The sequence below is a fragment of the Tenrec ecaudatus genome, chromosome 5, assembly GCF_050624435.1.
Source record: "Tenrec ecaudatus isolate mTenEca1 chromosome 5, mTenEca1.hap1, whole genome shotgun sequence".
Classification (NCBI taxonomy): Eukaryota; Metazoa; Chordata; class Mammalia; order Afrosoricida; family Tenrecidae; genus Tenrec; species Tenrec ecaudatus.
Window position 1 is genome coordinate 25,528,157 of NC_134534.1, and position 13,525 is coordinate 25,541,681.

General features: G+C 42.2%; 1 protein-coding gene across 3 annotated transcripts in view; it reads left to right on the forward strand.

Annotated features, from left to right (window-relative positions):
- The first annotated feature begins 887 nt into the window (after nt 1–887).
- The window catches only part of CSMD3 (CUB and Sushi multiple domains 3), a 1,306,760-nt gene continuing 1,294,122 nt past the window's right edge, over nt 888–13,525 (forward strand). For all 3 annotated transcript variants that reach the window (XM_075550585.1, XM_075550586.1, XM_075550587.1), the window contains exon 1: nt 888–1,065. In XM_075550585.1, coding sequence (XP_075406700.1) covers nt 888–1,065 — 178 coding nt within the window. The remainder of the gene's footprint in view (nt 1,066–13,525) is intronic.

Sequence of the window (13,525 nt, forward strand, 5' to 3'; positions counted from 1 at the left end):
TTTGAGACAGATTCAGAATTAAAATTAAGACAAATGGGAATGTTCTAGATAACTACCATAGATAAAGTAGTTTAACGGTGGCCGCACAGTCTGAAAAGGGGTGGGGGGGCAGGGGGATGAAAGGACGAACTATTTGGGGAAATGACTGACTCCCTAGCCCCCCCCCCAAAATCGGTTTACCGAATCTTAATCACTTGGTTATCGGTTTTCACGTGGGCATTTGAATATGCAAATACATGCGTGCAAATGCTTCCTTTTCCCTGACTTCTTTTTCTAATTAAACCGCAGGTTAATAAATGCGAGCAGCCTCCCTGAAATACAGTGCAACGACAGTAGTAACACTTGTCCCATTCTAACGACGTGGGCATCTCGTCGATAGGACCTGATTCATTATCATCGCGATTCTCCCCAAGCAATCCGGACCCTCTGATTTAAACATCCTTTTAGCACGCTTCTGTGTTTGCAGGCTGCGATGGAGAGAGCTCACTAACATAATATTTCTTGGGCTGCTTTTACAGGCAGAATCGATCTATTCGTGGGTAAAAAAAAAAACCCCAAAAAACAAGCACCTTTAATTTCAAATATCATGGGGAGTTTATTAAAGAACGGAGCCGGGCTTTCACAGGCTTGCTAGTGGCTTCTGGTGGTTGCTCTAACCAGCTAGAATTGGGGTAGATTTTGGCGGAGGGGAAAAAAAGCACAAGAAAAGGCAGAATCCCGAGTCGCGGAGACTGTGCCCCCGTTGGAGAGATGGTCGAGTCCTCCTCAAGGTTGCTGTGGTATCCCAGAAACGCCGTTCACTCCGAGCTGTGACCGCGCACCGACAACAGCAACCACTCCACTGCGCCGCCGGGCTGAGGAGCAGGGATTGGGAGCTCGCGAATAATATGACAGGGAGCTGCAAAGGGGAAAGCCAAGCAGGGGATTCCGAAGCCCGGGCGCCTGGCACTAGAAGATGCGCTAGATGTGGCCGCCTGGACTTCATCCTGATGAAGAAAATGGGGATTAAAAGTGGATTTACGTTTTGGAACCTCGTCTTTTTTTTGACGGTGTCTTGTGTGAAAGGTAGGTCTGCTTTCGGGGGTCCCCGCGGCTTTAGATGGAGGTGAGCCGACTTGTCGCCTCCCGAGAGAGGGTGGCAGCTTACTTCGCAATTTGCACCGATAAAATCATTATGATAATAGCGAAGAAGGAGTTGATTCACGGCTTTTATTGTTTTCCTCCTCTCGCTCGCTCAGATAGGAAATGCATTTTGCTTGCCAGATTTGGTGTTCAATGCGGTGATTGAGCTTGTGCTCAATAAATATTCTTGCAGTATGCTCAAACGAATACGTGAGCTGATTAGTATACTCTAACTAGTGGATATGCCGGCCGGATTCCTTTGCAAGACTTTTCTTGGCTGTGAGGAATACCTTGATTTCTAGACAAACCATCATGCTTTTTGATGCTTTGGTTGGAATATTTATATTCCAAAGACACTCGGGTAAATGCTTTATCTTAACCCTTTCGTGGGGGAAAGTTGCCAAGGTACTAGCAATGTGCTGATTTGAAATGCATTCAGGCACGGGGGACTCGCCAGCTTCCCCCACGCCGATATGAAGGTCTGCATGTATCTGTGCATTATTTCTACTTGGGCTTCTATGTATTGATAAACGGTGGGGGAGCTTCCCTAGTCCAGTGATTGAGGTTTGGCCAGAGCGGAGGCTGTAAAAAAGGTCTGAGACGGCACAAAGTGCAAGGATCCACCTCTGGGGATGCATGGAGGGATGGAGGAAAGTCATTAGCTGAGGACCCCAAAAGGAGACTCTCCAGCAAGTCTGCGCGTTCAGACAGGTAGAGCGAGCGTCACATGCACAGACGAGGGGAGGGGTGGGTGCAATCTCATCCTAAGCAGGGAGGCGAGGGACAGTCAGGATCATTGGAAGGAGAGCTGTTCTCAGCCAGAAAAGAGGCCCCACCGCCCTCTCCCCTACAACTTCTGTGGCACCCTGCTGCCCAGTAATTGCTGCAAAGAATACTCAGAAGGTGCTTATGGCTCACGCCATTCTTTTGGAACCCCGGAACTCCCCCATAATCCCTCGTGGCCGCTAGGACAGTCGCGATGGATGTCGCTTTTAGTGAACCGAATCCTGGGTGTGTGTGCGTAGCTGGGGTGGGGGTGGGGGAGTTGGCCCGGGCGCGCCAAGGCTGTCAACACAAACTGGACGCTTCTTGCTTTGTGAAGGAGTGCCTCTGCTGAACCGCAATCTATGAAACACTTTATTGTCCAGATCGCAGCTGGCTGTCCCCCACAGAAGGCAGTCCATTTGCATTTGGTGGAAATGACAATCCATGTTTCCTGGGGGCTGGGGTGGAGGAGTTACCTCTCTCTCTCTCCCTCCACTATGACCGATGATAGGTGGCATGTCTAGAATTTTAATTTAGATGCCCAAATGCCAGGAAGTCGCCCCTGGTCTCTGTGGCAGCAAGTGCCAAGGCCTTGTAATTCCAACCTGCTCCTTGGAGTGTGTGTGTGTGTGTGTGTGTGTGTGTGTGTGTGTGTGTCCCCGTCCTGGAGGCAAAACGCGTGCCCCAACCGCCTGACGACACCTCTCTGGTAGCTGGCTTGAACAGGCTTCTGGCCGCGGGTCCACGGCGAGTAGCCTGGCAGGCAGGCTCCTGCGGCGGGGAGTTCGGGGCTAATGGACGGCCCGGGGCAGCCTGGGAGGCGCGCGCTCCGCGTGGCTGACGCGCCAAGAGCCAGCAGCTGCCGGTGGCAGGAAGCGCTGCGGTGCTTCTTGCCAGAGGATGGCCAGGGGTTAAGTGCTCACTTTCCTGAGATACCTGTTGAGCCAAACACCTTCGGGGGCAGGTGTGGGGGGCACAAGGCTCCCAGGAGGGGTGAGAAAGCCAGTCTGGCCAACACCAAGCCCTGCCACCAGCAATTACAGCCTGGCGGCCCCGCACCTACCGTATTCCTTCAATAAAACGCTCACTAAGAAAAGAAAGGCCCGTTGATGGGCTGTAAGGGACCCTGGGAACCCTACACCTCTCCCCTCACCCGCTTCCCTACCCGGAAGTTCCCGGAATCTGGTATACAGCTTCCACTGAGTACAGTCCGCTGTGGTAGACAGCAGAAAGGAGGACTCCGTCACAGTTTGCGTTCGGTCCCCTAGAAGCAATTTTCTTCAGACTGTTAGAAATCGAAATACAAACAGCAATGAGGTTCCACATGGTTTCTTAGATGCCCCTTGGTCCAAGGGCTTTGGAAGGCGTCTCCGACACTTTACAACTTGGGCTAATGCCTATCCCAAACTTGCCAGGGCTGTGTGCATTCGAACTGTTCCCCTCATCTGAGTCGTGCCATGTGTAACACTGCCTTCTCTCCGCTTATGTTCTCCTCAGGCTCAAGTTCCCTTGCATTGAGGTCTCTGCAATGGTTTAAACGTTGCTTCCTCTATGTGTGTGCCTGCTTTTGTCCTCCACGCGCTTTCTTCTGGCTCTGGGACCACGGGAAAGCTCAACGTGGGGAATAGTTCCAGGGGTTTGCCAGGCCCTAATCTAGACCTGGCCGAAGGGGAGCTGGGGAAGTCCAGGACTCGCAGTTTCCCACCTGAACATCCAGGGTTATCCTACAATCTGCCCCCACTTTTCTTCCCTCCACCGTCGCACCTCTGTGAGGCACAGCCATGACAAAGGGGCATCGTAGGGGAAACGCCTTGGTGTGGCACATAAAAGTAGTCTCCCTAGGCCTGCTCTGCTCAGGTGGGGCTCCAAAGGGAGCCCACTCTGCTGGGCATTTGATCGCCACTGTCACCATCAGAAATAAAAAGCCCTGGGGAGCTCCGAATGGGAAGAGGGGTAGAGGCTGCTTGGGTAGGTGGCTTCATTTTGACGAATGGAATGCCTGTTCTAAGCTGACACAGGTTCCTGCACACCACAGGCAGACAGAGGTGTCTGAAATGCAGCCACCAACTGCAGGGTATATGTTTAGGTCTCACCCAGCTAGAAACTGTGAATCTGCAAGTCGTGCTGAAGCGGCCCGCCCACGTTAGTTAACAGACACGCTCGCTCGGGGTGATTTCCCAAGATTCTTCTTAGGGGCTCCCAGGAGAACCACGCACCCTGCTGCAAAGGGACCCAAGAGGAGGATTTCCACCAGCAGCAGGTGGGAGCCCTGAGCTGCTGTGTCCTGCATCCTGAGCTAGGGTGTGACTTCAGGGCTTCTTACCAGACTCCAAGGAGTCTAGTCCACGGCTCCCTAGTGAATCAGGCTTTCATATGTGCTGCAGCTCCAGAGAGGTAGAGTTTTTCCTGCAAGAGTGGGGTTTGCACCCTGTCCCCTAGCTAATCTCTTCTGCAAAGCAAGACATCTTGAGCGTCACTGCGTGGGAAAAGGGGAACCCATACTCACTGAGACCTTTTAAGAAATCCTGGGAGGAGGTTGGGGGTGGTGGGTGGGGGCTCTGCCCAGAGGGAATCCTGTAGACTGACCCCTTCCAGCTCCCCCTGAAGCATCACAGAAAGACTTGACCTATCAGAGAAGGAACTGCCAGTCTCTAGAGAGCCTTCAGTGGATGGGAGGGGGATGATTTGCACAACAATCACCAACAAGCCATCCTACTGCCTTCACCAGCACTACAATCCATCCCTGGAGGTTAGCTCTGCTGGCATGAAGAATCCCTTTAGAAGGTGACCTTTGGGTTTGTGTCAGGGGTGCTTGCCCAACTGCAGTTTTAAGACAATGTCTTCACATTCCATGCATTTCCTCTGGGAAGACTTAGAGATCCTTCCATTAAGGCCAAACTCCTTTAACTTTTCGAGCACTGCGGAGGTTGAAACTGGGGGCTGGGATAGTGTGTGCACGCGTGAATATATGTATTGGTGTTAGGAAGGGGTCAAGTGAATTTATACACGGGAGGCTTCTTGAGGCCTGGGAGATCCTTGCCTTTGCTTCTGGAGGCGGAAACCCAAGGCAGGTAACAGTTAATATTCTCTGGACTCCAGATGGTGGGTGGCGCTATGGCTACTGCTGTGGCTTGTCTCGCTGTGGAGGCACAGAGAAATCCCTCTGCCCTGAAGCTGACAGCAGAGCTCCCTCACCCCAACATTTGGCTCAGAGGCACTAGGGGAGTTAGCAAAACATATTGGGGGGGGGAGTAATGGAGCTTGAGGCTTCTGTAGGATGTGGATCCGCTGCAATCTTGCCAGATGTCTGGGGAAAGGTGAGGTGAGCCAGGAGGCAGTTCCTGGCTTCAGACTCAGCAAGGACTTAATAGGGCTCAAAGGAAGAGAAGAATGAAAGTGTAATGGTCACCCCAATGGATGCTCTCTCCTGAGCCCCTCGGAATGGCAGCTGTAGGCTGCAAGCAGGACAAGCAAGGGAGCTGCTGTGCTTTACAGAATAATAATGAAGAAGGGAGGCTGAAGAAAGAAAGATATCCCCAGACTTCAGTCTGGCTCCCTTCACAGGGAGCAAGGAGACTTTGGGAAGGTTCTGCACCAAGTCGCTAAACCAGCCCAATTTACTGCCCTGAGGAGGTGTGAACAGCTCCCAGAACTCAGAGCTGCATGTTCCCTCCCCTAGACATTTAAGTCGTCATTGAAAGCCTTCGACCAGGTTGAAAAGCATCCTTTGGCAGTGTCGTGTTTCCCTGGATCTTCCTGTGCTTTGGAATCTGCATCAAGTGGGAATGGGCAAAGCACACATGAAGGGAGGTCATTGGATGCCCCACCCCGCTTTGAGGTCCTTGTGGAGAAAAAGGGGAGAATTACTGAAGGCATTCATTAAATATACCAGGAGTATGGTCTCCCTTGTGGTCCTTGTTACTGTTTTCTCTCGGTAGGGCTAGCCAAGTAGGTTTGGGGTACACATGACTTTTTTAGAAGCACAACTTTTGATATCTGCAAAAACAGTGGAATAATAAAATGAATCGGTAGCAAAGGCAATCTACGCATGTTCTACACATAGTTAAAAGATAAAAAACAAGTATAAATGACATCCTATAAAATAAGACAGATAAGAAGGGTAGAAAAGTTAATGACATTGTGTTCACATAAAAACAGACTTTGGTATTAAATATCAGAGTATCTAAAATCTCTTAGATCTATCCTTAGAGGTCACTTCCTTTTGATGAGTTATGAGGGTCTCCAGAAATAGGTCCAGAAACATTAAACACCCTGAATTTATTGTGTAGTTTCGGTAAAACCAAACAAAGCAAACTTTAACACACCAAGTGATATACCTGGTGAGACAGCTATTGCTTTACTCAATATAATTATTTGAGAAAATATATACTTTAAATTCCTGTATTTGAAAAATTATAAGCAAACAAATTTTACTTGAAGTGTGCGGTGGGGGGCAGGAAATTATGAGATACAAATACAAATTAGGACAATAGTTATAGAATAAATTTAAAAATCTACATATACATTAAAACCCAGCCTTAGCAATTGCATTTCCCATCCCTTCCATTCCCTTTATTCACAGTACAAAAGCGTGTAGGTTAAGAATACAGTGACCGCGCCGGAGTGGATTTTTGGTGAGGTCTGGTAAGGATTGTGGAAGCAGATATCTGTCTAGCAAGTGTTCCAAATGTTGAGAAAATCCATCTTTTCCAACTCAAAGTGAATAGGTAAGCAAGTCATTGTAATTGCCAAGCAGACAGACTCACAAGATTTTCTCAGAATTAGCTTCCTTGCAAGACCCCCATTTTCTCATAAATGTCCATTTTATGCATGTGAATCAGAAAACTCAGTTTGTTGAACCCTTCTAAGAGCATGGTCTTAAAGCCAAAGGCCATGTTTTAATCTCTCTTTCCTCAGGACTCCAAAGATTCACTCATCCAATGTACTCCACATTGGCAAGCATTTTGCTAAACTATTTCTTAATACTCACTGAGAAATCCTAAATCTGAACACTTTCTATAAATGATGGCTTGCTGCCTGGACCCCAATTTGAAATCTCCCCCAAATGTCTAAAGTTACAACAATAGCATATGTGTCAGATACTTTGCTATTGGATAAAAAGAATATTAATGGTAAACTTGCAGCATTGGGTATCCCAATATTATAATATTTCCCCTTAAATATTTGTATTACGGCAGTGATGTTTAGAGCACCCAAATCCTCTTAAAATATGGTAGGGAGTCATCTACGATTTATGAAGGTTTCCCGTAGTTTCTACACTCTGAAGTTTGAGAAACACTCTGTTTCCAAGTGCCAGCTCACTGCCAACAAGATCATTCGGATTCATAGTTTTCTATAGGATGTAGTAGAACTGCCCTTTTGGCTTTCAGAAGCTGTAAATCTTTATCAGGGTAGAAAGCCTCATCTTTCTCCCTCAGGATGGCTGATGGATTTGTACTGTTGACCTTGTGGTTGGCTGCAAAACATATCACCCACACTGCCACCAGGGTCCCTTCATTCTACTACAGCGAAGTGGAAAAACAAGGACTCTGGAGCCACTAAGTCCTAATATCAAATAAAGGCTTTGCCAAGAAGGACCTTAATCTAGCAGTTCAGTTTACCCATGCTTTAGTCTTATCATCTGCGGAGGGAGGGATTCAGTGTTACAGATTGAATTGTATCACTACAAAGGTCTATGAGGTACTACATCCAGTATCTAGAAAAGTGACCTTGTTTGGAAGAGGAGTCTGGGAAGATATTATCAGTGAAAAGGAGATTACACAGAAATAGAATGAGTAATTATTCTATTCCAGTAGTGACTTGGCATAAACACAGACAGGGAGAGGTAGACAGAAGGATTATGGCCATGTGACTCCAAAAGCCGATGTTGGCCTAGGAATCCCTAGCATGGCTAAGAGAGCAGCACCAGGTAACCGCCTCAGAACCTCCCCTAAGGAATCAACATAGCGGACCAATTAATTTGGACTTCTAGCACCCAAAACTGTAAGAAAAGAAGTTTCTGTTTTTAAAAGTACCTCATTTATGGTATTTTGTAATGGAAACGAAAATACTTGACCTATAGGGAACTTTTGTATATGTGTGACACAATCCCGGCTACTGAGAGGTATGATCGGTATTATTAAAAGATATTTCTACTTGCAAAGACAGTATGAACTCCACTTCCACATTTCATCCTTGCCACCATTAAACTCATCTTTCCTATTGCATAGGCTGCAAGGCCTCCGATCTCACTTTGGTTACATTCTTGTACTGCTCTATGTCTAAGAGCCCTGCTGGCACTGTCAGCAGATGTCAGTAGTTCAAATCCAGCAGCTACTCTGAGAGAAAGAGGAATCTATCTGCTCCCGCCTCAAATGCCCTCGATGGTCTCACTGTCAGTCAGAAGGGACTCGATGCAGTGAGGTTTGGGATTACTATATGCCTGAGAAACACTTGGTGACTTCTGCGTATCACTTTCACATATTTCTTTTGGGTGCTAGCTGGATGTAGCATGCGCAGACCCACACCTGAAAACGATTTCTATGCTCTTGGGTTGATTCGTGCAGTGTATTTCAATATTAATCTATTTTTATATTGTTTTATCAATGTACTGCCACTTATTAGTTCACCTTCTCACAAATCATAGCATTCGCAATACTAGAAAAGTCCTTAAACATAGATGAGTTTACAGCTTGTATTTTATATAGTGACTGTACATGAATAGACAGAACGCGTGTAGATTTCTGCCGGGTTTTTTCTAGATTAAAAAGGTAATTTAGCCCCCAAACTGAAACTAGATTTCTGGGTTTGCAATTTCATATTTAAACCCTTTTCTATTGCCTCTTACACACTTTACTACAGAGTTAGCTTGGTTGATACCAATGAATTAGTAAAAACACAAAAAATAATTTAAGTATCACATACCAATAAACACCATATAGGAGTATTAGGGATGATATGTTTAAAATTAAAAGGAAAAAAAAGGATCGCTGAGAACTGCTGGCTTGTATATTTCAAAGAATTTCAAAATAGGTAATTATGGAAGGAAGATATTTTTAAAGCTTATATGTACATTAAAATAGCATTTTTCAATTCGGCCATCTATTTCTTGAAGGTATTCTAAGTGTATATAAACAAAACGAATATATTAGAATCTACTTCATGTCTCATAAACAAATTTGATGTGTAGTCCTTGAAAACAAATTTTTATTTCTACTTATGATCGGTAGATCATTTATTATTTAAAGGCAATTTAAACTGGAAAATCTGTTCTTAAATCACACTCTTGTGTTTATTGAGTCATATGTCAATAAGATTTGAGCATCCTCTCTTATCTGTGCTTTCATATACATAACTCTCCCATGTATTTTTGCCTGTGCAAATCCATATTGGTATAATTCAAATTTATAAGATATTTTATAAATATTTATAATTTAAGAAATTTTATAATATTTAAGAGTTAGCTTTAGTTTTAGCAAGATATAACATATTTTATAGTTATGTTAAGTTTAGAGAGCAACATTTTTCAAACATAAGGAATGCTAATAAATTTGAGGAGTCAAATATTCAGAAGTGGACTGAAATCTGTAAAAATATTATCTGATTCCACTAGAAGTTGAATCTGTCACATTTACTATTATAAAGTTCTATATTTTAGTCCATAATAGAAATGCTTAAAGATAAATTTAAGATTATATACTTTAAAGTTATGATGAGAATTTTAGAATTCAAACATTTAAATTAAATACAGGCACATGTCTATTTAAATGGACAATTATAAATGGAAATGACTTTCATAGAGCTGCATTTATTAAATCATAAGTGACTTTGTAAAGCAAGGGCTTCACTCTATTTTTAATTTTATAATCTGCTTGACTCCCGAATGCATAGAGGTACTTGAAGTACGGAGCATATATGAAACAGCGTTATGCTTAGGGAGATGGGATTTCTTTCTTATACCATTTTATGTGCCAAGATCCGAGGTAAATCCATTATATATAATGTCGAATATACAACCCAAACATAGTTTTTCCACCGGTACAGAATACAAACCCAAGTTTAAATCTGCAGCCTAATCTATTGCACATTACCTTATGAACCCCTTTATTTAGACATAATTAGTTTGCATATGTATAATTTCTTGAAGGGAGTGTTTACTATGATGGCTATAGCCCCAATATCTTCTCTTGTGAAATAATAATTATATCCTTAAAAAAACCTCCATTCTGACTCACAGGCCCTTATAGGACAGACACATGCTCCTTGGGATTTCTGAGAGTGTAAATCTTAACTGGAACAGAGAGACCCACCTTTCTCCTGTGGAGCGGCTGGTGGGTTGGAAGCACTCACCTTGTGGTTAGCTGCCCCATACTTACCTATCACCACCACCAGCATGCCTTTATTATGTCCTAGGTATTGCTTATCTTCATTTGTAATAGTCCACATTTAACGGAAGCCAGAACGATGTACTCGCTTGCAAGAATCACGCCATTCTCTAGCTGGTTGGTAAACGCTAATCTCCATCGCACTTCACTTTGGCAATTGTCAGCACTTTTCACTCTACTTGCTTGTTTTAGTCTCTGAAAGACTCTTCATTATAGAGATATTTTTCATTTCTATAAGCAATATTAAGCCTATTATTGTATGTTAAATACTCTAATGAAACTATTAGGCACTTAAAGCAAATAAAATAGTTAAAATTGATGACCCATTATTCTTAGTTCAATATAATTGGAGTGAAACTTGCAAAAGTTATGAATGCATATGAATTTATAGGGTTGACCTATAAAAATGTGGTAAGTATAAAGTGTGTTTACCAATCTCTCATATGTCTCGATAAATTTTTCTATATCTTTCTCTTCCATTCAGTTTTATACAATTTTAAGTTTGACAAAAACCATGAACTCATCTAGTGCCATGACTATCAGGCAGGGTCTATCCATTAGAGTTACTGGTAAGACAAGGGATATATATATATATACACACATATATATACCCACAAACATTTATATTTTGGTATCTATTAACAGTAACATATATACACACAATACACACATACTCTATGCAACCTCCCTCCGCAGAATCTGCAAAGTGAACTCTAGTTAAAATACAAGTGTAGCTGAATATCTTCACAGAGACTGAGAAGATCGATGCAGAGAAATGAAATAACTTTCCAGGTACAGAATACAAACCCAAGTTTTAATCTGCAGCCCAGTGAGCTAGTCACTCTATTGCACATTACCTTATTAACCCCTTTATTTAGACGTAATTAGTTTTCATACGTATAATTTCTTGAAGGGAGTGTTTACTACGATGGCTATAACACCAAAATCTTCTCTAGGCTCAGAGTAGTACTTCCTCAACTAACTGTGTAGAGAGACACTCTATGTGAAGGTAGTAATATAGATAAACAGAAAACTTACATGCAATGTGTACATTAATTTAAAAAGTAAATGAATGCATTAGATACACATCAAATTTTGTGATAAAAATACACCTATGAAATTATGCCTATGTGTTCAAATATTAGCAGTATATTTTCCTTTAATTGTAATAAAATGAACTTTCTTTTTTTTTTTTTTTGCAGGGAGGGAAAGGGTGGGAGGGGTGGGAGGGGGGAGATGGGGAGGTGCACCAATAAAATGAACTTTCATACATATTTATTACTTTTGTCTTTTCTGAATTTTACATTTGTAGACTCTTCCCATGAACAAACTAATCCTGCCACTTAATTAAACTTGGAATTGCTGATGAACATATTTCCGAAATGTCATTTTCAACTATCTTTTAAAAACAGCTATAATATCCTAATAATGTTATCATCTGGATTATTCATGGATAATACATAATTCATTTAGACAGTTTTTTTCCAAAACCATTTTATTGTTAGCGCATACAGATATCTTACCATTCCATAGTTGAATCCCATCGAGCAGTCTTGTACCATTGCCACCGCAATCCGTTTCCAAATCTCTTCCTGAGTGACGGCAGATGGTCCACGACACTCCCCGGGAAGAGGCACCCTTGTTCGACTTGCTTTGTCTGGGTTGCATCCACAGAAACATAGACAAACTTGTAACAACAACCCACACACTTTTGAGAAGGTAAACACTTTAAAAATAATTTTGTCGACAGCATGTTACAGCCAATGACGAATGCAGAGGGAAGCTGGTAGAAACCAGGGAGGAAGCATGCTTAGGTGAAACTCTAAGTCACGGTTCTACAATTCTGGGTTCCATAATTTTAGTCAATGTTGGATATTGACTATTTGTTAACTAAGCACTCCATTTTAAAATCGGTTGCATGGTGGTAATAATTCACTATGGTTTATTGAAATTTTAAATCACACACTGCTTTGGCCTTTCATTTGCATGATCTTCAGGAGAAGGAAAAAAACAGACGATATTTCAAATGGCCTTCCCTCTCTTTTTAAATGCCTTTTCTTGAGTTTGGCTGCATTTGTGTGTGCAGCGTTTGACCTTTCTTAATTGCATACTAAAGTTACCCAGTTGTGCTTCATTATTTAATGCTATTTCAATTTCCCAAATATATAGTTCAGAATTTTGTTGGGCAAGATATTTCACTTTTTTCATGGTTTTCTTTGAAAGTTGACATATTAAAAGAATTCTGAAGAAACAATACTTTGAACTCTGTTTTCTCTTATAACATCACCAAATACTTCTTTGTGTATGAACTGGGTGAATAATTCCAAAATATAATTTTAAGATCTATTTTATTATGAGTATTTTGTTATAAAGAAATGAGCATGATACTACTCATTCTTAGTTTCTTAAAGCATATTAAAATTACCTTGGGTAATTATAATTAAAAATTATTATGTTGTATTTCTCCAAGTTTCTGTTCATACAGAGATGACTTTTCTTAATCTACTATTGAAAAATATTAGATGGATCTCTCCTTCAACCCACCTGTTAATTCCGAATCTGCTGGTCTATTGGAAAGTTTTAACACTGAGCTATGTATTGCTAAAAGTTGTATATGCTAAATAGCAGAACAAAGTTAAGGGAACAGGCAACAAAAATACAACTGTGTCACCTGGAGATGAAACATGCTACCTGGGACTTATTGGCTCGGTGATGCACGTGACTGAACTGCATAGTCTAGAAGAAATACTTATTCCATGTTCACATATAGGAAGAAATCCTCAGTTAAGGTTTTTTGTTTTGTTTTGTTTTATTTTGGGCTGCTGCCTAAATCAAAACAGCTGAGCTGATTCAAATGTTTCGTGTAAACAAATTTACATCCAGGCTGTTAATCGGTATGCCAAATTTTAGCTTCTTAGTTTCTAAGATGATGAGGATGATAAAACGCTCTTAAATGAAGTTTACAATCGGAATGATTATAGGTCTATAATTACTTGGATCCAATTCGTATATATGCTTTCATTGTGGTTTTATTTAACCTTTCTCAATAAATTTGACCCTGGTATGTTCTATTCATCTACATTTTAAAGAGCAGTACTACAGAAATCCTTAAAAGCAATATTATAGCAAAGTGCTAGGAGATGTGTAATATCAATGCTAGTTTGGCAGTTATTCATTCATATATTAAGAGATAGAAATCAGCAATGATATTCTGAATTTAATTTTTAAATGTCACCAATAGGGAAGATCTTACT